Source organism: Elephantulus edwardii, unplaced genomic scaffold (assembly GCF_000299155.1).
Source record: "Elephantulus edwardii isolate Elephantulus edwardi_28Jun2011 unplaced genomic scaffold, EleEdw1.0 scaffold00007, whole genome shotgun sequence".
Classification (NCBI taxonomy): domain Eukaryota; kingdom Metazoa; phylum Chordata; class Mammalia; order Macroscelidea; family Macroscelididae; genus Elephantulus; species Elephantulus edwardii.
The window spans coordinates 35,683,534-35,710,212 of NW_006399757.1; the positions used below are offsets into that span (position 1 = coordinate 35,683,534).

The window sequence follows — 26,679 nt, forward strand, 5'->3', positions numbered from 1 at the left end:
TACTCCTTTTCCCAGTAACTTTTTAAGGTTTTGTTTGTTTGTTTTGGTTTTTTAATTATTTTGTGTGTGTACCGTCAAATCAGATCTGACTCGTACTGGAGGAGATTGTCCCTCCTTCTCCAGCAGAGCATCTGGTGATTTGAACCATGTTCCTCTGGGATTGCAGTGTAGCTTCTTGCCACTAGGCCACCAGAGCTCCCTTAGTTTTTTGAAAATATTTTTTTAATTGTTATACTGTTAAAGATGAGACTAGAAATAAAATTCTTTTTTGAATGTGATATTTGAGTCCTGAATTGTCAAATTTCTTTCCCTTTTTACTATGTGATCTACTCAGTTTTAAATATTTGGATAGAATCAGTACAAAAAATAAATTACTTCTTCACTTATTTTGCTATTTATCAAAATGTTTTTTTATTCTTTATTGGTAATTTTTGGATTCTGAGTGCTGTAGTTTACCTTGTACATTTTATCTTGTTTTAGCAAGATTTGATCTTTTAAGAGCTTTTTGATGTATTTAAGGGCAGGGTTTAGAGCTGCTGTACATAGGGTTGCTATGTCAAACAACTCGACAGCACATAACAACCACCACCTAAGAAATGGCACAACTGTACCTTTGGAATCTGTTAGTCTTGAATGTTGTTGACTTCTGACATGACTCTTTGTTAACAAATTTGATGAGCAGTAGTGGTATGTTTGCATGCTGGTCATAGCCTAATTCATATTCGACAACAAGAACATTACCTTTCTGAGTAAGATATTGAATGAAGACTTAAACTACTGTTAATTTGTACTAGTGTATCTCTATCTCTTACTTAGCAGAGGATATTTTTCAGAAGCTATGAACATAGGATCAAGTATGGGTTGAGTATGGAACATACTTTTGATTGGAGCTTCGTAATATAAGCAAAGGAATTTAGTGACTTACTGAATTTGAAAATCCAGATTGTTACTTTGGCTATATTTCATTGTAGATGTTTTTCTAAAGCATTGAAAGTATTTTTTGTATTTTCAGCTCACATTTTTTTAGTAAATGTGCTATCGAAATTTTATTTAAAAATAAGACTATTGAAATGTAAAATCAGCGTCTGCTCTTTACTATTTTTTAAAAAAGTATACCAATAATATTACGTTTTATTACCACTTCAGAGAAAAATTTCTTTTTCTTGTTGTCCATTTACTACTCTGTAGGTTTGGATGGAACTGTTGAGCAAAGCTTCAGTGCAGTACGTTGTAGCAGCTGCTTGCCCGTGGATGGGTGCTTGGCTTTGCTTAATGATGCAGCCTGCTCATTTACCTATTGATTTAAATATGTTGCTAGAAGTAAAAGCTAGAGCTAAGGTAAGTTTTTAAGGACATATATTTATTTGCTTGTTAAACTCATAATTATTGATAGGCTAACCATGTAAGGAGTAGGTGGACTTATATGTCTGATTTTACTAATTTAATTGGCTCAAGATAGGGCAAGTTAATGATCTGATGTACACAACGGCATATAGCAACAAGGGCCTGCTATTTTATTGGAAGCTTGGCAAGATATATGGGAATTTTTATCCATTAAAATTTTTTAAAATAGTAATATTTTGCTAGGAGTATAACAAATGTTGATATTTTTAGTTTTGCCTCTTTTCTTAATCTTAATAACTATTGAGTTCTCCCTCCCACTTTCTCTCTAGGAAAAAACTAGTGGTAAAATTCGCCAAGGCCAAGGCCAGACTAAAGAAGTACTTCAGGAATATATTGCAGGTGCAGACACAGTCATGGAAGATCCAGCCACCAGGGATTTTGTAGTTATGCGGGCTAGAATGATGGCAGCCAAGTGAGTGTGCACCAGGTGCCTGGTTAATATAAATTTGCAGATCTGTCTCTTAAAGGTCACTTAATGAAATGTTTCTTCTGATTTGTCAGTCTTTATTATGCTAATTACAGAATAAAAGAAAATTAGAAAGTTTTTAATTTTAAAAAATTCTGTTGCTTTTTTTTAAATTTTCTTTTAGTAAATACATATAGCATAAGAATTTATTATTTTAGCCATTTTTTAGTGTGCATTTCATTGACATTCTATGACGGGGAGCTCTGGTGGCCTAGTAGTAAGGAATTGTGCTGCCAACCCAAAAGCACACAGTTTAAATCCACCAGCTTCTCCCCAGCAGAAGGATGGGCAGACTTTTCCCCTGTGATGTACTGCCTCTGAAAATGGCTTGAGAGTCAGTGATGAGTTGGTTACAACTCCACGGTACACAGCAGCAGTAGTTCTTTTACACAGTATTGTGCAAACATCATTATCTGTTCCTAAAAAATTTTCCTCAGTGCTTATATTGACTAAGCAGTAATAACCTATTTTTCCTTCTCCCTAGCTCTTCTCTCTGCTTTCTGTCTCTCTAGGTTCTTATTGTAAATATTTAAATTCTTTTTGATTAAACATGTTTTGATGTTCCTTTACATCTCTCCCCTCAATTTTGCTGTTTATTTTCTTATTTGTATAGTTGAAGGCTTTAGTGATCCATTGGTTTAGTGACTGCTAGATTATTTTTGTAAAGATTATATAACTTGTCATTTTTGGTCCATCAAGTCTTTAGCTTGTGCTTTGTCAAGAGATTTCCCCTAATGTCATTAGCTGAAATAAAAACTCTTAAGAAAGTAAACCAGAATAGTAATAAAAGACCTCTTCCAGTCTTTGCCCATTGATTGTGTTGCAAGGACATGTGTTCCTTCAGCACTTAACCAGGCTTATAGTTGAGTCTAGAAATCAGCCTGATATGAAACCTTGGGATTTTCTTGTGTGTCTCTCCCCCACCCCCCAGCATACATCTTTTTCTGGAAATGGCCTGACTTCCTGCATTCTTTCCCATACACAAGAATATTTTTTTTTAAAAAAAATTTATTTCAGTAGGCCCAATAAGCCTTTTTAACTTTAAAAAAATCCTTCCAACCATTTCATAGAACCTTTTTTTTTTTTTAATACTGCCTTTCCCTTCACCCAACTTACTGGTTTATGAATTTTTTGCTCCCTCCTTTCTTCCATCTCATCCCTGATAACTCTCCAAGATTGATTCTCTGTGTTAAATCTTTCCTTGTCTTTTACATTAGTAGTCTTTAACCATAATTGTCCTTTCATGACTGAGTTATGTCACTCAGCACAAGTTTTCTACATTAGCTGTGTTGTGCAACATTTCACAAATTCTTCGTCTTCCCAGTCCCCCTTGTTGCATATATTTCATTGTGTGAACTTATAATTATTCATCCATTGATGAACACTTGAGGTGGTTCTGACTGGTTAATATTGCAAATAATGTTGGAGAACACGTATGTGATTATGTCAGTTTATGTTTTGGGGATGTACACCTGGTAGTGGAATTGCTAGATCAAATGTTACTTCTGTTCCTAACTTTTTAAGGAAGTACCAAATTGCTTTCCATGGTGGTAACACCATTTCTATTTCTTCATACCCCCACCATAATTTATTGTTTAACATATAAAATTGCTGTTTTTGCTAGAATAAGATTATAGCCTTTTTTTTTAAAAAAAAATTTGCTTCTCTCTGGTAACTAGTAATCTTGAGTATTTTTTTTCATGTGTTTGTTGGCTATCTGAATGTCTGGTAGTTGCTATTCATATACTCTGTTATTTTTGTAATTGGGTTTATCTTTCTCTTATTGAGGTGTTGGAATTTTCTATAAATATTAGATGTGACTCTCTTGTCATCAGATGTATCATTGTCAGATATTTCCCCTAGTTTGTAGGTTCTCTTTTTGCTCTTTTGAAGAAGTCTTTTGATACACATAAAGATTTAACTTTTAGAAAGTCTCAAGAATTCTCTTTGGTTTCTTGTTTGATCAAAGAGAGAGCTCTTTTGTCCTATGCAGTTTTGAGTTGCTCATTTTCCTTAAAGTGTTTTCATAAATGCCCAGAGTGTGTACACTGTGAGTAAATTCCAAAATAGGTGAAACATAGAAACTCCACTTAGATCAGTCCTCGTCTGTTAACTTGAGATGAGTTGGTTAGATTGAACAGATGCAGTCATAAAACTCTTTTCTTCCCTCCAGAACCAGGGGACATATGTAAATTTTCAATCAAATAACAATTTAAAACAGATAAAAAATTGCTTGAAGTAAATTATGTGAAGATGGGCTGCTGTTTTTGCTATTGTTTTTGAGCCAGGGGATAAATAAGTAGAAAATCCATAAAGCTGTTCTGTGTTGTTTTTGCTTTTGGTCTTTTTGTGGTGGTTTGGTGGTTTGTTTTTTGTTTTTGGTTCTTTTTTTTTCCCTGTCCTGTGGTTTTTTTAGTTGCCTGTTCCTGATTTAGCATCTGTTTGATTGCTTTAAACCTTTGAGAGTTTTCTAGAGTTCTAACAGAGTTGGTTATGGCAGTATCTGCTTGATTTTTGTTCCTGTTGTGGGAACATGGAGCTGCTAGTATCTGCTTGATTTTTGTTTCTGTTATGGGAGTATGGAGCTGCCTACTATCCTATCTTTCTGTTTTTTAAAGTTTTAAAATAGAATTTATGATTATAAAGATAATTGCTATATCATATTTGGAAAATGTTTAGGGGTATATTTTACTTCAAATATTTTTTTTTCCTTTTTTAAAATTATTATTTGAAAAGTTTACAAAGTGAATTGATATTCTATTCCACCATTCATAGACATTTTGATTTTTAACATCAGTTAAAGTGTATTCAGAAATGTACTTTCCTCACCTCCTCTTATGTCCATTAATCTATCCTACTGCTTGTTTCATACTTTCTAGACTTTCTCTTTGGCAAATACTGCTGGTTTTACTTTCTTTATATGGTTGATCAGTTTTAAAGAAAGAGTGCCTCGCTGCTGGTGGTTATTTTTTGGGATTGCAGTGCAGCTTCTTACCACTAGGCTGTGGTTACTTTATAGGCCTGTCTCTTGTTGAGTTGTCAACCCAAAGGCACAAGGTTCAAATCCACCAGCCACTCTGAGAAAGATCAGCAGTTCCCTCTGATGTGATTTACAGCCTCTGCAAACCCACTGAGATTAGCTATGAGTTAATAACAGCACATAACAACATTATTGGGCTAAGGTGTTCCAATGATGTAGTCTGTAATGCCTTTAGCTGCTAACCAAAAGGTCAGACATTTCCAGCAATTTGAAACCACCAGCTTGCTCCTGGGAGAAAGATAAACATCTCCTTAAGATTTACATAGGGTCGATATGAGTGGGAATTGGCCTAATGACAGTAAGTTTAGTTTTTATTTGAGCCACATATTCCAGGTTGGAAAAGTATGACTGAGAGTTACAATATCTCTTAGCCTAGTAAGTCTGACCTTTTATGTTTTATAGTTGCACATCTCTTCTAAGTCTATCCAGAATCTTCTATAATCCCTTTTAGAGTAGTCAGTAATGGTAGGTGGGCACCACTTAGTTCCTCTGATCTCAGGGTAAGGGGAAGTTGATGTTAATTATAGTCTTTTGAACTAATTGTTTGTATACATCTTGCCCACCCTCTTGGGTGGATCTTGGAAAGATCCGTAATTGCATGTTAGATGACTATTCACAAGTTTTTAAGACTCTGGCTATAGTTATAGTAATTTTTATAGCAATTCCTTTCCCCGCCTCCTTTATAGGTTATTAGGAGCACTTTGCTGCTGTATTTGTGATCCAGGTGTAAATATGGCAACTCAAGAAATTAAACCAGCTGAATCCCTTGGCCAATTACTACTCTTTCATTTGAATTCCAAATCTGCATTACAAAGGATTAGTGTTGCTTTGGTAATCTGTGAATGGGCTGCTTTACAGAAGGTAAGATTTTGCCCTAAAGTTAATGAGGACAGTTTCTAATTTGTTTTAGAATTATTCACATTATATTGTGCAATAGAAAATTGACATTTTCTTTTGTATAAAAAGCTAATAACAGCCATAGAAAAGTTTTCAAAATTTTTTCGAACATTTTCTCCCATTTACTCATAACCCTAGATTTTTTTTTAAACCCTTACTCTTTTTATCCCACCAACTTTTAAAAAATATTAAAATCCCTGTTAGAATTATTTCTTTGCGTAGGCCATCCAGAAACAGTTGGTGATTCCTCTATATCTTTCTCAGATTACTAAAAACTGCAAGAGGTAAGAGGCTTTCCATATTAGATCCACTTCTGTATATTGTCGCAGTGACAAAACATTGACATAAAAATTGCAGTGTTTCCAAATAAGGCATTCCCTTACAGCCCCTTTAGCTAGTGAGATATATAATTTTGTATAAAACTTGATACTGTAAATCAGAGAAACTTCCTGCAGGCTATGTTTATTCTATTAGCTGGAATTCTAGAAATTTAACTGTCTGCACTTGCTGTGAGAGTTACCTGTTAACTGCCTTTTAGCAGTTTTGTCAAAGTTGTGTCTAAAAGTAATTGAGCCATGCTCTGTTGTGACTGAGACCCCAGCTTTGCCTCTGGAAAGAAGCAAGGCTCATCGGTTTTTAGGCAGGACTAGGTGTGATGGAGAGGCAGTGATGCTGTGTTTTTGTGCCTCTCAGACTCAGCAGCAAGTGTTGACAGTTCGGTTTCTGGACCCTCACAGAGCTTCTCTGGACTTACTCTGTGAAGCCTAGGCTGATCACCCAGATCCCACAGAACCCCTCTTGGCTCACCACTGAGGCCATTCCCCATCTGGTTGGGGCAGGCAACAACCAGAGAGAAGGGGAAGGGTTAGTTAAATTTGGGGGCAGGTAAGTAGCTTTTAAATTATATAATCATTTCTCCAATATGGCATGTGAAGCTATGGGTTTAACTATTATTAAGAAATCTAATGATGAGTTTTTAAATAACAGTTTTAGTGCATGCTAAGTATTCTTATCTATTGCTTTTTACATTCATGTACTTGTAAAGCTATGTGACCTTGTAAATGGTGAATAAATCCTTTGACAAAGTGAAAATTATTAGGTAGCAAATGGAATGATGATAGTCCCATGTGCATGTTCCATGGTCATTCACATTGAAATGGAGTAGCTTGGGTGTAGTAATACTTTTTCTTTGTGCAACTAACTGTGTTCTGGGAGATAACAGACAGTAGATCATGACCAATAGGAATTTAAAACTTGATAGTCTGCAGCTGATGATTTATGCATCCATAATTTTGTATTTATATTTTTTGTCCTGAATATTTGTTGTCTGTTATATTTTAGGAATGTAAACCTGTTACCCTAGCTGTGCAGCCACGTTTACTTGATATCCTTTCAGAACATTTATATTATGATGAAATTGCCGTTCCATTCACACGGATGCAGAATGAATGTAAACAGCTTATTTCATCATTAGCTGATGTACATATTGAAGTTGGTAATAGAGTAAACCACAGTGTTTTTACAATAGATCAAGCTAATGACCTGGTGAGTAAAGAGATAATCTTAAAATTTTAGAAAAAGCATGGAATAAAGATGAGAAGTTTATCCTGTCATATTTTTCAGAAAAACACTCTTAATTTATTTAACTATTTTATCGCTTGATATTATCTCTACCTTTCAGAAGAATTAATTGTGTTAACTTTGTTTGAAATAAGAGGATGTAGAAGAAAATTTTTTCCCCTGAAAACATGACAAACCATTGCACCTTTATTGGAAAAAGATATTACATGTTTTCATTGGAAAAGCTCTTTAAAGTTCCTGCATATTTTCTCCTCCCTCAGTGTTTTATATTGAAAACATATAAATGTCCATCCCATTTTTTGAAGTATTTCTCAGTAAGTTTTGGGCACTTGTATATGTCAGTATATGTATATTAGCATGTATATCATTAGCTGGAGTTTACTAATTCTTTGTACTCTTTCTTGAGGTAAAGCTTATATACTATATATTGAATAAATGTTTAGTGGACCATTTGATGAGTATTGAAAGCTGTAACCCTATCTGAAGTCCAGATTGCTGTCAAGATATAGGGCATAACCATCAGCCCTTCCCAGTTAATTCTTGCCTTTCCTTGCCCTCACATCACCATTGTTTTAATTTTTCCCTCATAGAATAGTTTTATCTTTTTTTTATAATTTGAAATTATAAACAATGTGCTCCTTGTTGAGTTTTTAAAGCAGGATTTTAAAATAATCATCCATGTATTGATAATTCCTTTTTTAAAAAACTCAGAAGTTGAATTTTTAATTATATTTTTATAGACTTTGTTTTTTAGAGCCTTTTGAAGATTACAAAAAATTTGTTTATGAAGTACAGGGTTCCCATACTTGGCACCTAACAACAGCTTTTCTCTTATTTACATCTTGCATTTCTGGGGTACATATACTTGATGAATCAGTATTGACACACTGTTATTATTAACTGAAGTGTATGGTGTCTGGTATAGCATTCATTCTGTGTTTAACAGTCTGGGTTTTAACAGATTTTGTAACATCATGTGTTCACCATTACAGTATCATAGAGAATCACTTTACTGCCCCCGACAGTGCTTTCTGCTCTGTCGTCTCTAACTGAATCCCTGACAGCTTCTCATCTTTTTAATTTTCTAGAGTTTTATCTTTTCCAAAATGTTGTGTAGTTGGAATCATCTAATTTATATCTTTTCAAGAGTAATTTCTTTTACTATGCAATATGCACTTAAGATTTCTCCATGTATTCTGGATTTAGCTCATTTCTTTTTATTGTTGTATCATACTCCATTGTATGGCTATACCAGTTTGTGTATCCGTTCATCTGTTGAAACACATCTTGGTTGCTTAAAGATTTTAACAGTTATGAAGATGCTCCTATAAACATTTGAGGGCAAGTTTTTATGTGGGTATGTTTTTCATTTTATTTGGACTGAATAATTTGATGTGCCATTTCTGGATCATAAGATAAACCTGTTTATTTGTGTAGCAAACTGGCAGACTCTTTCCAAAAAGGCTGTATCATTTTGCATTCCCAATAGCAGTGAGAGAGTACTCTTGTTACTCCTATCTTCATTGGCATTTCTTTTTTTCAGTGTTTTGGATTGTAGCTGTTTTAGAAGGGGTTTGAGCTTTGGTAGTGTAGTATGTAGCAAACTGTGCGACTAACCCGACTAACCCAAAGGTTGCACGTGTCTGCCAGTGTTAATCCACTAGAAGCACTGTGGGAGAAAGATGGCAGTCTCTTCTTGTAATTTACAGTCTTCAAAAACCACAGAGCAGGGACAGGTAGGGATGTTGCTGTGATTCAGAGACAATTCATTGGCAACAAATGAATGAGTTAAACAGGTGTATGTTGTTGTGTGCAGTGCAATTGTAACCAACCCATAGTTGACCCTCCTTCTGGCAGGTTTTCAGAGGCAGTAAATCTTGAGATTTACTACAGAGCAGCTGATTGATTCAAACCACATGACTTTGGGGATTGCAGTGCAGCTTCTTTAGACCTCCAAGTGGAATCTGATTGTTTTTTGATTTGCAGTTTCTTTCATCCTTGTTATTACTGAGTTTTAGTTGTTTAACTGTACCACAATTAACCTAAGCTTTCACCTGTTGAGGAATACTTGGACTATTTCTATTTTGTTGGTTAATATTAATAAAGCAACTATAAAAATTCTGATACAAATCTTAGTAATTGAGATATATTTTAATTTCTCTGAGTTAGATACAGAGGAGTAAGTTGCTAGGTTGTGTGTCTATATTTATAAAACTGCAGACGTTTTACCAAAGTGCTTGCAACATTTATTTTCTGATAAATAATAAATATATGATTCCAAATCATTATCAACATTAGATACTATTAGCCTTTTCATTTTATCCATCCTTATGGTTATATAATAATGTTTTTGTGGGTTTAGTTTGCATTTCCTCATGACTATTAATAACTTTAACATATCAAATTCTCATTTGTACCCTATTTTTCTCAAGAATCTGTTCCATTTTTTTTAGAGAGTTCAGTTTATTAGTTGTTTTCTTTTCTGTGGGTTTTTTTTTCCTGTGACCAGTCAAAGGAACCTTGCTTATATCCAAGTAGTTAAGGTATGCATGTATTTTCCTCTAAGTATTTTTAATTCTGAATTTTATGTATAGAATGATCCATTTGGATTACTTTTTTAATAATATAATGTGAAGTAAAAGTTGAGTTTTCATATAGGTATTTGAGTTTTTCAGCATCACATTCACAAATGGACAAATACTGTCTAAGACAGGAGGATAATTGTGCTTATTAGTTTTTCCTTTTTCCTTCAACACCATCTCCAGATTCTCTTTTCTCATCATTATTTCTCACACTGCCTCCAATCTCAGAAGTTAACATTTTTCCCTTCTGTGGCTGAATACCTGTTTGCTTTACCAGGAATTCCCTGCTATCAATTTCTACCCTCATCCCAAGTTTGTCATTTGACACTTGACCATTTGCATCCTATACTTATGTTAATGGTTTTTAGCCTTTAACAGTGCTCTCTTTCCACTACCTATTTTACTTTGGCTATTGGCAGATACCCTTACAGCTTTTAACTTACTTATTCTTTAAAAGCATAGTATAATATTAACCCCTGGCAGCCTTCTGTTAATCTCTTCCCTTGCGAAAATTTAGGCAACCTGTTTGTATTTCCATAGCTCCTTGCACTTACTTCAGATTTGTTATAGTAATGTTTACTTAGATAATTATCTTCCACATTAGTCTCTGCTGCATTTTTTTAAATGTAATATGCTTGTGGACCCTACTTCTTTCTTAGTGGTGCTCAATTAAAGCAGACCAGAACAAAGTAGAAATTATAAACTAGATAAAATGATAAAAGAAGATTTATTTGTACGCCTATTTTGTTTTTCATAATAAAGGGCTAGTACCATGGTGTTAATAATGGAATTAGGGCTCTGGTGGCCTAGTAAGATGTTGTCCTCTCAACCCTAAGGCAACAATACTGATTTTCTTTTCTGGGTGAGGACTTTATCCTAAAAGTGATTTTTGTAGTTTAGGAATATCTCAGTAAAGCTATTTAAAAAGATGGACAGAACTGTCTTTTCATGGAGATTTTTGGGTAATTTAATGCAAGAGTTTTATAATGGTTAGCACTGCTTTGTATGCACTGTCTTCCAGTCAGTTCTAACTCATAGTGATCCTTCATCAAGTTTCCAAACCTGTAAGTCTATGGAAAGACACTGCCCATCTTTCTCCTGAAGATTGCCAGGCTAGTAGCATAGCCCATACATAGCAAGCACATTGATGCCACTAAAGCTTCAATTCAACAACTCGATTCATTGCCCTCAAGTCAGAACTAACTTACAGCTGACCCTTCAGTGGTTTTACAGAGACTGTAAATTTCTCAGAAAGAGATTGTGAACTTTTACCTTTTGGAGTGGCAGCAAATTATTTTACCCACTAGGCTACCAGAGCTCTTTAGTGCTTGATAATTAATGACTTCATTGCATGATCTTATTCTCCAGCTGGAATGGAAATAATCCAGTTAGCAGTACTTAACCAATTAATAATAGCTACCTTTACAGTTTTTGAGTTTGAAAGAATCTTTATTTTCTATTTCTCAGAGGAAGTTTGAAATTTGATATCCTATAATTAATTGGTATAGAAGTCTTGTTCAACAGAATAAGTAGACATTGAGTGGAATATTTCGAATCATTAGTCATATTAGATAATTCTTTTCAATTGACTTTTTTCTTGAGTATTATATTACATAACGTGAGAATAAAAGTTAAGTTGAAAGATTTTAGTCATTTGTTTATTTAAGTTAATGGAATGTGAAAATAATAGTAGATATTGTGAAACTTGCCACCAGATCTGAAAAGCTTGCTGTCTGTTCTTTAGAAAATTATGGTCTGCTTGAGGTTGATGTGATTAATATTTTAAATTTCTTTTATTTAATAGGTCACGAATGTTTTTAATGAAGTTACATCATCTTTTGACTTAAATCATCAAGTGTTGCAGCAGTTAGATAGTAAACGACAGCAGGTCCAAATGACAGTTACAGAGACCAACCAGGAGTGGCAGGTGCTGCAGTTGAGAGTGCATACTTTTGCAGCATGTGCGGTTGTAAGCCTGCAGCAGCTTCCAGAAAAATTAAACCCTGTCATAAAACCGTTAATGGAAACCATTAAAAAAGAAGAAAATACATTAGTACAAAACTTTGCAGCTCAGTGCATAGCTAAACTACTTCAGCAATGCACAATAAGGACACCTTGTCCCAACTCAAAGATTATTAAAAACCTCTGCAGTTCACTTTGTGTTGACCCATATCTAACTCCTTGTGTCACATGTCCAGTACCAACACAAAGTGGCCAAGAAAATTCTAAAGGTATGTATATAAACCTTCATTTGGGATAGGGAAATAGTTAGCCATTTAAATTGGTTTTCATTTACTTACAAGTATAATTTAAATGCAAATCTAGTTCATGAGAAAGCTATTTTATAATAACTTTTTAAAAGATTTTTAAAAATTATTTTTATAATTTTTTTGTGTATGTACCGTCAAATTGGATCTGACTGGTACAGGACGAAATTGTCGCTCCTTCTCCAGCAGAGCATCTGGTGGATTCAAACCGTGCACCTCTCGGACTGCAGTGCATCTTCTTGCCACTAGGCCACCAGAGCTCACCAACAAAACTTTTTAGTACGTGAATTTGCGCCAATTAAATTATAGGCCTTTAAACTGTCAGAGGTTTGATATACAGGATCACAATGAGATGCAAGCCATCAATGAGACAGATGTTCATCTTAACTTAGGTAACCACCACATGGTTGTTATCATAAAACAGTCCTGAAACTATGTTAGCCAGATAACTAGAGATAACCATGTTATCTTAAAAAACATCTTTGATTCAAAGGATACTTGTTGAAAAGCTAATGCGAAACTTATACTTGGACCAGGAGGCAGTCGTCAGAACAGAGCAAGGGAACACTGCATGGTTCAAAATTGGGAAGGGCGTACGCCAGGGATGCATCCCATCTCCATACCTTTTCAACCTATATGCAGAACAGATTATCCGGGAGGCTGGGCTCTATGAGGAGAAATGTGGGGTCAGGATTGGTGGACGATTTATCAACAATCTGCATTATGCGGATGACACAGCCGTGCTTGCTGAAACTGAGGAGGACCTGAAGCGCCTGCTGCAGAGTGTCAAGGACTGCAGCCTACAATATGGATTGAGGCTCAATGCCAAGAAGACAAAGATTCTCACCACTGGACCAATCGGCAGCATTGGGATGGATGGTGAAGAGATTGAGATTGTACACAGTTTTAGTTTGCTTGGCTCCATAGTCAACAGTCTTGGCACCAGCAGCCAGGAAATTAAAAGGCGCATTGCCATGGGAAAGTCTGCTGTTAAGGACCTCTCCAAAGTGCTGAAGAGCAATGGTGTCTCTCTGGAGACTAAGGTGCATCTGATACAGGCCATAGTCTTCGCAATCACCTGTTATGCATCAGAGAGTTGGACAATGACCAAGGAGGATAGAAGGAGAACTGTGGTGCTGGAGAAGAGTACTGAGAATACCATGGACTGCTAGGAAAACAAATAGATTTGTCCTGGAGAGGGTTAAACCGGGTGGCTCCTTGGAGGCAAGGATTCTGAGGCTCCGTCTAACTTACTTTGGACATGTAGTGAGGAGAGACCGGTCCTTGGAGAGGGACATCATGCTTGGGAGGGTGGAGGGACGGCGCAGGAGAGGAAGGCCCTCTATGAGGTGGATTGATTCAGTGACTGGGATAATTGGGATGGGTGTGTCAGAGACAGTGCGATTGGCACAGGACAGAGCGGAGTTTAGGGCTGTTGTACATAGGGTCGCTATGAGTCGCAGGCGACTCGACGGCACATAACAACAACAACATGTATTATGAGATTAATGAACTCTGTTACCTTTAGCAAATCTTTTTTTTCTTGTAAATGTTTTTTTAATTGACATTTTAATGAAAGTTTACAGAGACTTTGGATTTCCATTCATACATTGTTGCATATTTTCCTCCCTTCTCCCCAGTTAACTTTTCTTTTTTAAAAGAAGAAAAAAAAGTTTTCATTGTTATACAGTCTGAGGTGCCGCCCCCCCCCCCCCTTCACTTTAACATTCAGCTCTTATTCTGGACTCTTGTCATGAAAATAATACCAAGTCATATATTCCTTTTAAACAGTTCTCTCCCTCATCTGTTTCAATGCAGTATACATTTTATGTCCCCTCTTTTCTTAGGTTCCCCCCAACCTCAATGTCAGTCCCGTTTTACAACAGTGACACCATGCAATATTTGTCCTTTTGTTACTGAGATATAATCACTCCATATAATGTCCTCCAGGGTCACCATTTTGTAGACTATTTCATGAGTTCCTTGTTTTTCAGTGAAGCATAGTATTCCACTGTGTGACTATACCCCAGCTTCTCTATCCATTTGTTTGTTGATGGTCACTTGGTTTGTTTCCAACTCTTTGCTATTGTGAACAAAGCCGCAATAAACATGGAACCTTGAGCAAATAATTCTTAACTCTTCAGTTTGTGGTGATGTCACAGGATAGGCAAAGTTCAGATCTGTTGTTCATAGGGTTGCTAGGGGTCCTGATCTGTTGAGCAGTACCTAACACCACCACTCCATTTTCATCTAGAGAATTTATATGGAAACTGAGAATTTTGTAAGGTCGTCTGAGAACCAGTGTTTTTCCACACCACTCAGTCCTGTAAGATTAGTTTCTAAGATTTTGGTAAAGGAAACTTGGGCACAGTATAGATTTTAAAAATGTGAAAAATCTAAGAGGAGAAAAATCAAGTATTTTGAATACTGTTTTAAAATGTAATAAGGTGATTTTTTCCCCTTCTCTTAATGGTGCTGTATTCTTTCTCCAAAGTAATATTTCAGGATTGACCCTAAAGTAACAATTCTTCCAGTGATTGGATGATCTCCATATGCCTACAAGAATTGATATGCAAACATTTCAAGAAGTAGCATATAATCAAGAACCAATAGTATGGAAGGAAGAATTCCAAGCTGTACTGAAAACACTGGAGAAAAAGAAAGCTTAAAATAAAAATTGATAGATACTAATCAGGATGTTTCAACAAATGAATGCAGCCCATGGATATGATCACTTGTCTGTGCTGAAGAACATTTTGAAACAGTTGGAGCAGCTGGAAGTTTAGACTACATTCGAAAGAAGAATGGACCTTGACTGAAAGCGGAGAATATTCCATTTGTATTTTTATTTAACTACACAAAGGCCCTTAGTTGGTGTGCACCATAACATTGTAAGGGATAAAAATTCTAGATCACTTAGATGTGCTAATGCAGAACCTGACTACCAAGAGGAATTCATTCCAACAAAACAAGAGAAAACTGCATAGTTTAAAATAGGAAAGGTGTGCTCAGGGTTGTAGCCTTAAGTAGTCACATTACCTAGTCAGTCTCTCTACTGAGTAAATACTCTGAGAAGAATGTAGCATCAAGGTTAGAGGAAGATTTAATAGATGACATGCGAAAGATTCAACAACCTTGCAGAAAATGAAGACTTCAAGTAAGCTTAAAGACTATAGTAGTCATCAGTTTTAATTATACCTTAAAATAAAGAAAACAACTTGCATTATGCAAATGACAGAACCTTGCTTGCTGAAACTGAGTAAGACCTGAAGCATTTACATTCAACATGAGAAAAACAAAGATTCTCACTACTGGGCCAATTGGCAGCATCAGGATAGACGGTGAAGAGATTGAGATTGTTAACAGCTTCCGTTTGCTTGACTCCACTGTCAAGACTCTTGGTACCAGCAGCCAAGAAATCAAAAGAGGAATTGCATTGGGAAAATCTGCTGTCAGAGACTTCTCCAGAATACTGAAGAGCAACAGAGTCAGTCTAGAGACTAAGGTGCACCTGATCCAGGCCATAGTCTTTACAGTTAACGTGTTAGTGCAATACGCATCAGCACTGTTTTTTAATTCGTGATTTTTTTTCTTAATTCATGATGACTGGATATTTCTTTCAGACAAAGTTGGCTTGAAATACTTTTTGATGTTCTTCTCAAACTTATACAAACTAATTGTTTAAAAATTAATATATTTTAAAAGATGCATAATGGGGACAATTTTTACAAGTGCTATTTTTCTTTGAAAGTATGATTGTACAGCTTTCACTCCTTATATGAGATTATATACAATCTCAAAACATTTAAGTATTGTAGACTATTTTGTTACCATTTCATTATCTACAGAACTTGTCATTACATTACAGTTGAGAATTAAAGTTTGATCTTAAAATGTTTGCTTTGGAGAAGGAAGTATTTGGTCATTTGTCTTGTGTTTAAAGGGTTATTTAACTTCCCCCCCCCCTTACTAGGATCCAATTCAGAAAAAGAAGGAATGCATCATACTGTCACCAAGCACAGAGGTATAATTACACTCTATCGGCATCAGAAAGCAGCTTTTGCTATCACAAGCAGAAGAGGTCCTACCCCCAAAGCAGTCAAAGCTCAAATAGCAGATCTTCCTGCTGGAAGTAGTGGAAATATCCTTATTGAACTTGATGAGGTAATTAGCTTTTTTGTTTGTCCTTTTAATACTTTGATATTAAAACAAAAATCTGGCCCAGTGATTGAGAACTAATGTCATATCAGGTTCAAGAATTTTATTTGTGAGTGCAACAATGAATGAGTGGAAGCCCAAAATCTCTGTAAATGTTTATGAAAATTAATAAAATATAATTATAGAAAAAAAAAGAATTTTATTTGTGTAAGTGATGTAAACAGGACTAAATTTTAGGGGAGCTCTGGTGGCCTAGCACTAAGGAGCTGCATTGGCAGCCCAAAGGTATGCAGTTTAAATCCACCAATTGCTCTGCAGGTGATAGTTCGTCTCCTATGTTATTAACTGCCTCTGAAAATCCACTACATGATCAGCTGTGAGTCTTAGAACATTCCAGCAGAACAGTCTGGGAAAACTCCGAGCTGCTTCAGATTTCTCTTACTTGTAATTCTTACCAGTTTAACTTTGTTAACATCCTGTACAAGAATCTGTCTTGATAGTGGGTACATAAATTAGCAGAACAACAACAAAATAAACCAAACCTACTGCCATTGAGTTAATACTTACGACAGCCTTCCACTGGTGAATTATCCTTACAGGAGCAGGATGTCTCATTTTTATTCTGAATAATCGTAGTTGGTGGATTCAAACCACATGCCTTTAGCTTTGTTTACCCCAGTATGTAAAGCACTACACCACTAGATCACAGAGAATGTTAAATAACTTTGAAAGTTAACTTTTCATTGGTCCTCTGAGAGTCAAGAATTCTTTTTGATACTCAGAGGATGGGGGGTTTTTTATTGTTTGGGTTTTTCCCCCCTATATTGTCCAACTTTTATTTTCATATGAAGTAATTAAAAATGCCTTAAGTCAGGTACAGTGTAATTTTCTAAGACATATTTTTGCTTTCTAACATTTTTAACAGATCTTTACAGCAGATTTACCCAATGTAATTCATTGTTTGATTTCTTTGTTTTATTAAAAAAGTAAATTTTTATATTGGTTTGCTTACAAAGTTCATGTTTCACACTATGCTTCCTTCACAGTGTTTCTCAAAATCATTCCCATTCATTTTATGAAATTAATCAGCATTGAACTATGCCCATCATTACTCTGTCTTTCCAGATCTCCATCAGATCATTTCCATTACTCAGCCCTCCCACCACCCATCAAATTGTGCGACCTTATGACTTCCCCCTTGCCTATCCCCACCTCTTTTCCTACCCTCTCTCCTTGCACTCCCTTACACGTTTTACCAGTTATCCTTCTCTTTATATAATAATGGTTTTATACAGTATTTGTCCTTATGTGACTAAGCATAATGCACTTAGCATAATCCTCTCCAGTCTAATTTTCAAAATCATTGCTCTTGAGTGCTGCATAGTATTTCATCGTGTGAATGAATCACAATTTCTCAATCCATTCGCTTGTGGTTGGACATGTAAGCTGTAGCAGTGTTCTTGTGATGTGTCTAAAGATTCTATGAACATTGGTGTATAAATCTCCATTTCTGTCTCAGTTCTGATTTTCTAAGTATATTCTAGGAAGTGGAATAGCTGGGTCATATGGAATTTCTACGTTCAGCTTCTTGAGGAAAGGCCATACAGTCTTCTAGAGTGGTTGCACCATTTTACAAAGAAGATGAGTTTGAAAATGTTTTTTACTCATCTTTTTATACAACCTGGAATTTATAAGATCTTTGATGTTAGAAAGGGATTTAAACTTATTTTTCTACACCAACAGCCATTTAGCCCACTATCAAATATTGATCCCTTTCCATTTTTTCATAGTACTTCCATCATATATATATAATATGTAATGCTTTATGTATGTGAGATTCTAGCTAGTCTGGAACTTTATTTTCCACTGATATACTTGTTCTTGCATGATAGTACAGTCTTATTTAATAATCTACAATCAAGGATTTTTTAAATCATACTAAAAATAAAAAGAAAGCCATAATTAGTTCTTTTGGTTGAACGACATAGGAACTTAATTTAGAAGTAAAGACATATGTTTAATATGGTTTTATAAAATATAAACCTGTTTTAGGTTGTCTTATCAAAGTCTTGATTGTATTTTAAAAAATTGCTTGAAGGCTTTTTCTACTATTTTTCCCTTTAATAGTTATAATAAGAATTTTACTGTGATTTGGATATTTGAGCATCTGTAATTTTCACACTTCTTCCACTTAAAATTAATTTTAAATATGTATATATATATATGTATTTCTTTTGGGACAGTTTTTTTAATTGTTATTACTGCTAAATATGAAGTTATTGATCTGGGGCTATCTTAAACAGATTTTCTTATTAATCCTTTAAGTGAATATAAGTCAGAATAGATCATTTTATCTCCCTACTCTTTTTCTCTAGCTGGTAAGTTTCTTTGGGAGAGAAGAAGGAAACATGTCACGTGGACCTGTCTCTGTCAGCAGGCACACATTTTTCTTTTCCTCCCAGACTGAAATGATGTCTTATTTTGAACACAAAAATCTAATTAGGAAGTTATGTCCATGTAAATTTAATTATTGAGAGATGTTTATAGTGGTGTTAATTTTATCTAATAGTTTAATTGGATAATGGTAACCTTGATTTCTTACACAATAAATTTAAAATCTCTTGATAAAATTTCAAATGCATCATGTCTTTTCCTTTTGACTAACGCTTGATTTCAGGCTCAGAAACCTTATTTGGTACAACGGAGGGGAGCTGAATTTGCCTTGACAACTATAGTGAAGCATTTTGGTGATGAAATGACAGTGAAGTTGCCACATCTCTGGGATGCGATGGTTGGTCCATTAAGGAATACAATTGATATAAATAATTTTGGTATGTCCGTGTTTTCTGAGCCAGTTTTAAAAAATTATTTTCAATTTCATTGTATACCAATTAGGTATATCTTTATAAAATAAAAATGCTTATATCTTCTTATATCAGACAAGTATTAACCTGAAAGGGTGATTTAAAAAAAAATTCACTTTATTTAACTTCTTGCTCTTCTATAAACTTCCTTGGTTTTTCTTGTTTGTTACATGCTTACTTAAGAGAATTTGAAATGCATCATTATATTTTCTGTTTGCTTTAAATATAGTACTCAGATTGGCATGGGTCTTAATTTTCTTCTATTAAAAAGTAAAATAAACTCTCCCAAAGTAAGCAGGAAGATGCTGACAATTTCTGTGGATTTTAGGCTTAGAACAATTATTTGCTAAGTTTTATGCACTTAAAACAATTTATTTCAATAGATGGAAAGACCCTCCTGGAAAAGGGAGATGGCCCTGCCCAAGAATTGGTTAATTCTCTGCAAGTTTTTGAAACAGTAGCAACTTCAATGGATTCTGAACTTCATCCCTTGGTAAATATTTTGAGATAAATATAGAGAGGGAGATTGCCTGTGCTAGGTGAGCCAGCAGCAGAGAGAACTCTGGCTTTTCATTTAAGTGGAGAAGAGAGGGAATGGAGAAAATAGAGAAACATCTGGTTTTTCAGAGTGCTGTGTAGTACTAGTATTTGTAGACAACTAAAATATAGCACTTGTAGCAGTTACTAGCTCTAAATCTCTATTTTTTATATAACATGAAAAGGGGTAGAAAATAAAGAATGACATTTTTCTGTTTATGTAGCAGTAAAGGATGTTCTTTCTCTTGTTAAAATTTTGCTGATTTATGACTAGTAAAGAAGACACAGAATCCATTCATACTCTTACTCTCCATTTAGTAATGGGACGTGTCATGGTATTCATGGTATTATAACATTTTTGGTAGCCTAGGAACATAATATAGAATCTGCTATAGTGGTATAGTGCCTAGAACAAAATCAACACTTTTACCAACTTAGTAAAAAGTATGTACCTAAACTTAAGCCAGGAAGCCCTGGTGGCCTAGGCTGTAGAGAATTACACTGCTAATTATGACTCGACAACAGTGAATTGAGTTGTTGAGTTGAAATTTAAGCCACCAAATATGAAGGGGACTGGTGATAGGTGAATGGAGCTCTGGTGGCCTTATGCTTAAGGAGTGGTCCTCCCTTGTTTCCATGCCCAGTGAAGCCATGGCTCACAAAAGAAGCATCTTGAAGCATGTAGCAGTTCCAAAGCATTGGATGCTGGACACACTGACTCGTGTATTTGCTCTTCGTCCATCTGCTGGCCATCACAGAGAATGCCTGCCACTGATCATTTTCTTAAGGACCATACTTAAGTATGCTTTGACAGGAGATGAGGTTCCGAAGATCTTCCTGAAGTTCATTAAGATTGATGGCAAGGTCTGAACTGATAGAAGATACCTTGCTAGTTTTATGGATGTGATCAGCATTGACAAGACCAGAGGGAATGTCCATCTGATCTGACATCAAAAGTCAATTTGTTGTTCACTGTATTAATTAAACATGGGGAGGACTAGTACAAGTTGTGCAAAGTAAGAAGGATATTTGTGGTCACAAAAGGACTCCCACACCCAGTGACCTATAATGCTCAAACTATCAACTACTCGCATCCTCTCATTAAGGTTAATGACACCATTCAGACTGATTTGGAGACTGGAAATATTACTAATTTCATCAAGTTTGACAGTGGTAGTCTGTGCATGGTGACACTGTAGGTACTAATCTGGGAAGAATTGGTATTATCATTAACATATAGAGACATTCTAGCTTTTTGATGTGGTTCATGTGAAATATGCCAATGGCAACAGCTTTGCTGCAGGCTTTCCAGCATTTTTGTTATTGGCAAAGGCAATAAACCATGAATTTCTCTTCCCTGAGGAGAGGGTATCTGCCTCACAATTGGTAAAGAGAGAGACAGGAAACTGCAAAACAAAGCGGTGTGAAATGATCTTTAGTTGATATGAATGAAGACAAAATTAAAGATAATACAGCATTGGAGAGTGGGGGGAAAGAAGTGGTACCCCCAACAGCAGGAGGTTCAAAACCACTCAGGACAAAGAAAGATGAGCAATCTCTTCCTATTTGATTTATAGCCTTCGTAAATCTACTGAAGAATCAGCTATGAGTTGGTCTGAGTCACTGACAATGAGAAGTTGAGTTGGTGATATGTGGTACCATTTTTCTCAATTTTAGTAGGAACATCTTGCTTTGTGGCATGTTTCTTGTTAATTTTGGACACTATTGAGTGCCTAAGTAGGGCTATTCGTATTTTTAAAAAAAAAAAAAAATTAGGATACCTTAGTTTGGACTTAGATTTCTTTTCTATTAAGGCTATTTTAACAGCCTCAATTAGAGATAGATAATTGGAGATAGTGTAGGATTCATAGTCACTTAGGATACTGAGGACCTTTCTGAAAAAGAGCTATTATAGTTAGATTTTAAGCAGTAGGTTCCCAAATGAGTATTCTAATTACTTTAAACTTTTTTTTTCAGTTGGTACAGCATTTGCCTCATCTCTACATGTGTCTTCAGTATCCCAGTACTGCCGTGAGGCACATGGCTGCTCGCTGTGTAGGCGTCATGAGTAAAATAGCTACTATGGAAACAATGAATATTTTTTTGGAAAAAGTTCTTCCCTGGCTTGGAGCAATTGACGATAATATCAAACAAGAGGGTGCAATAGAGGCACTTGCCTGTATCCTTTTTTATTTTGGTGAAGAATTCAAAAAGTATATTACTTTTATCTCAGGATGATCAAAATAGAAGTGATATAATCAAGTGTTGTTGTTGTTGTTATGTGCCGTCCAGTTGCTTGCGACTCATAGCGACCCTGTGTACAGCAGCCCTAAACCCTGCTGTATCCTGTGCCAGTTGCACTGCCTCTAACACACCCATCCCGATTACCCCAGTCACTGAATCAATCCACCTCATAGAGAGTCTTCCCCTCTTGCCCTGTCCCTCCACCCTCCCAAGTATGATGTCCCTCTCCAAGGACCCGTCCCTCCTTGCAACATGTCCAAATCATGTCAGACGAAGCCCCAGAATCCTTGCCTCCAAGGAGCAGCCTGGTTTAACCCTCTCCAGGGTGAATTTGTTTTCTTTGCAGTCCATGGTACATTCAGTACTCTTCTCCAGCACCACAGCTCAAAGGCATCAATTCTCCTTCTATCTTCCCTAGTCATTGTCCAACTCTCTGATGTATAACAAGGGATTGCAAAGACCATAATCTGTATCAGATGTACCTTAGTAAATAATGTAATTTATCCCCCCAAAATGAATTTTTTAATAAATTTTACAGTTAAAATTTTTATAGGAAATGTTTGAAGAATTACTGTTAATTTTGTAATATTTTAAGGGCAAAAGACTCACATACACTTTATGAACTCTTTATTTTCTTACTAACTGATCTCTAAATTAAGAGATTTCCCCCTCCTCTGATATCTCAATTTAGTTGGCTCCCAATATATGACCATCTCTGCCTAGGCCTATACCACCTCCATGATCATTTGCAGATTAGATCTTTATGATGCATAGTTTTCATTGGTTGATTTTTCTGAAGTGTATATCTAGGTCTCTCTTCCTGGTTTATTTAGGAAGGTCTATTAAAACCTATTCATCATAGCAACATTCAGGTCTCCACTAACAGGTGATGCCTGCATAAAGTACATTGGCTAGAAATTAAGCCTGGGTATCACAAATGGAAGGTAAGATTTCTACCACTGAATTGTCTCTGCCTCACATTTGGTTTACAACCACTGTTTTGTTAATATTAATCAAGTGCTATATAGGTATGTTCTCAAATTTATTCATAATACAGAAAAATGACCAAAATTGTCAGATAATTAGATATATATAGATGCTCTCTTTGCCAGGGGTATGGCAGGTGGTGATACTCTTTAACTTGTATCTGAAAGATAACTTCTAATAATAAGATAGCTTAAAAACAATTCAGCAGAAACTTTGTGGTTTATAAATGGTAAAGACTGCAGGAGAATTTGGCCCATAGTGTCCAGTTTCTTTCTGGTGGGAAATTTGAAATTTTTAATCTTTGAGTGACACTGAATATCCCCTTAAAAAGTGATTATTTGGGCGTTTATTCAATTTTAGTATATGTGCTGCCGAAACGAGCACGATTTGGGCATTTATTCAGAAGTTAGTAAGCATTTCTCTAAGAAGAAAAATATTAGGAAGGTTTTTTTCCAGCCTTCCTCAGATAAAAAGCGTTATATTATTAATCATGAAGAAAGTTATGTAATGTTTACAAAAGAGGAACAATATGTAAATGCTCTTTAAATTGAATCAGACCTTAAAAGGCATAATTTGTTCTCTCATAAAACAATAGAAATTGAGGGACTTGTTTTTGGAAGTTAAAATCCTGGCCTATCAATCTACATCACAGCTTTTTGGAAATGTCCTTAACATTTATTCAGGTGTCATGGAACAATTGGATGTTGGTATTGTTCCATATATTGTCCTTTTAGTTGTGCCTGTGTTGGGAAGAATGAGTGATCAGACAGACAGTGTAAGATTCATGGCTACACAATGTTTTGCAACTCTTATTAGACTCATGCCCCTTGAGGTAAGTGATAGCATTTGGTTTATGTACAAACTTAATGTTTTCTGGAACTTCATTCATAGGAATTGTAACCCTTTTAAAAGAGCATTCACATTTTTTATTTTTTAAAAAAATTTTTCCTTTTTTTTTAATTATTAATTTTAGTGAAAGTTTACAGAGACTTTTCGAATTTCCATTCATTCATTGTTGCACTTTTCTCCCTGCCCACCCCTCCCCACCCAGTTCGCTCTTCTCTTTGAAAAGTAAAAGAAAAATTCTTCAATTGTTACACAATCCCTTCCCCCCAAGTTCACTCCACTATGCAGCCTTTGTTCTGACTTCCTGTCATGACAATAATACTTAATCATATATCCCTTTTAAACATTTCTCTCCCTCATCTGTTTCAGTGAAGTATACGTAATTTATCCCATCTTTCTCAGTCTCCCCCCCAACCCCGATGTCAGTCCCGTTTTACAACAGTGGCACTAAGCAGTATTTGTCCTTTAGTGACTGAGATATTTCACTCAGCATAATGTCCTCCGGGGTCACCCGTTTTGTGTATTTCATGAGTTCCTTATTTTTCAGTGCAGCATAGTATTCCATTGTGTGAATATACCACAGCTTCTCAATCCATTTGTTTTGTTGATGGGCACTTAGGTTGTTTCCAGCACTTTGCTATTGTGAATAAAGCTGTGATAATCATGGGTGTGCATATATCTGCTTGGGTGGCAGTTACGGTTTCTGTAGGATATATTCTAAGTAGTGGAATTGCTGGGTCAACTGGTGTTTCTATTTGCAACTTTTGGAGAAAGCGCCATACTGCCTTCTATAGTGGTTGCACCATTTTACACTGCCACCAACAGTGAATAAGAGTTCCAGTTTCTGCACAATCTTGCCAGCATTTGTTGTTTACTGTTCTGTTACATTTTGCTATTTTTACTGGGGTAAGATGATATCTCATAGTTGTTTTGCATTCATATTTTTTAAAAATTTAACAATGTTTACATCATAAACATTGAGACTTTATACATTAATAACTATATATATTTTTATTTTTTTTTTTTAAACATCAGGGCCAATGTCAACATAATGAAAAAGGCAAAAAATGTCTTAGTTTTACTGTCATTTTGATCTCAAGGATCCTTTGAAAGGTCTTGGGAGACCTCCAGGATACTTCAGACTATATTTTAAGAACCAGTATCCTTAGACATCATAATACTAAAATTGAGAAGGTCTAGTATTGATACTCCATTTGAAATAAATTATCCATCTCTTTATCAAAATAAGCATTGTGTAAGGAAATTCTAACTGTGCTCTTTAAAACACTTTAAATGTTTTCACTTATGTGATCCTACAGTGTTTTTGAGACTGGTTAAATTTTTTGAACTATTTTAAGTGTTTGAAATTATACTACTATATTATTTCTTCCCTTTCCTTTTGTATTTTGATTAAATTGAAATTATTTGGTATGTCTCAAGATGAGAACATTGTGAATAGTACTTTAATATATATTTTAAAAAATCATTTTAGGCAGGCATTCCAGATCCTCCAAATATGTCAGAAGAGTTGATTCAATTGAAAGCTAAGGAGCGACACTTTTTGGAGCAATTGTTAGATGGGAAAAAATTAGAAAATTATAAGATTCCAGTACCAATCAATGCTGAACTCAGAAAATATCAGCAGGTAAAGTTTTATAACTATGAATAGTCACTGTTCAAGTTTAGTTTAAGTGCTTTCAGATTGATTTAGCATAATCTTGTCTTATTTCCATTTACTACTTTTTAATTTATAAAAGAAATAGGCCTATGCAAATACGATTCTTTTAAGAGAGAGAGTGTGTGTGTGTCTCCTTCAGTGACATATTTCATAAAATCATTCCAATACATTGTGTTTTATAAAATTAATCACCATTGGGGTGTGCCCACCATTACCCCATCTTTTCAGATCCCCACCAGGTCTTCCTCATTTCCTCTTTCCCTCTATGCATCAAATTGTTTAACCCTAAAAAAAATTGTTTAACCCTGTGATTTTCCCCTACCCATCCTCACCCCTCTGTTTCCACCTCTTCCCCCTTTGGGCTCTCATATCTGTTTTACTAATTACCTTCTCTTTTTACGCTAATGGTCTTATGCAGTATTTGTCCTTATGAGACTGAGTTCATGCAGTATAATGCTTTCCCAAGTCGTGTCATATTTTTCAAAATCATTGCTCATGAGTGCTGCCTAGTATTCCATCATGTGAATGTACCACTGTTTCTCAATCCATTTGCTTATAGTTGGACATTTGGCTATTTCCATGTTCTTACAATGGTGAATAATAAATGCTGCTGTGAACATTAGTGTACAAATCTCTGTTTGAATCTGTTTTAATTTAGTTGGGGTTAGGGTTAGCAGTGGAATAGCTGGATTATATAGTTTCTCTATTCAGCTTTTTGAGGCTATACCAAACTGCCTGCCAGTGTGATTGTACCATTTTACAACCCCACCAGCAGTGTATGAAAGTTCCCACCTCTCCACATCCACTCCAACATTTATTGCTTGCTGTCCTGCTAAACTTTGCCACTATTCCTGGGTTGAGATGGTATCTCATTATGTTTCTATTTTATGCAAATACTTTTTATAAGAAGAAAGAATTATGATCTGTTTACTCCCCCCCTCCCTTTTTTTCCAACCTTCTAGGATGGTGTGAACTGGTTAGCATTTCTCAATAAGTACAAACTTCATGGAATTTTATGTGATGACATGGGTTTAGGAAAAACTTTACAGTCCATTTGCATTTTAGCAGGAGATCATTGTCACAGGTATTTTTTTAATGTTTTAAAATAAAATTTCCTAAGAAGGAAAG

General features: G+C 35.4%; 1 protein-coding gene across 1 annotated transcript in view; it reads left to right on the top strand.

Annotated features, from left to right (window-relative positions):
* The window catches only part of BTAF1 (BTAF1 RNA polymerase II, B-TFIID transcription factor-associated, 170kDa), a 106,814-nt gene that overhangs the window by 62,471 nt on the left and 17,664 nt on the right, over positions 1 to 26,679 (top strand). The window contains exons 16-27 of the mRNA XM_006880333.1: positions 1,189 to 1,338; positions 1,674 to 1,816; positions 5,597 to 5,771; positions 7,149 to 7,352; positions 11,775 to 12,201; positions 16,211 to 16,401; positions 19,073 to 19,226; positions 19,643 to 19,752; positions 21,774 to 21,975; positions 23,711 to 23,859; positions 25,366 to 25,518; positions 26,514 to 26,635. Coding sequence (XP_006880395.1) covers positions 1,189 to 1,338; positions 1,674 to 1,816; positions 5,597 to 5,771; positions 7,149 to 7,352; positions 11,775 to 12,201; positions 16,211 to 16,401; positions 19,073 to 19,226; positions 19,643 to 19,752; positions 21,774 to 21,975; positions 23,711 to 23,859; positions 25,366 to 25,518; positions 26,514 to 26,635 — 2,180 coding nt within the window. The remainder of the gene's footprint in view (positions 1 to 1,188; positions 1,339 to 1,673; positions 1,817 to 5,596; positions 5,772 to 7,148; positions 7,353 to 11,774; positions 12,202 to 16,210; positions 16,402 to 19,072; positions 19,227 to 19,642; positions 19,753 to 21,773; positions 21,976 to 23,710; positions 23,860 to 25,365; positions 25,519 to 26,513; positions 26,636 to 26,679) is intronic.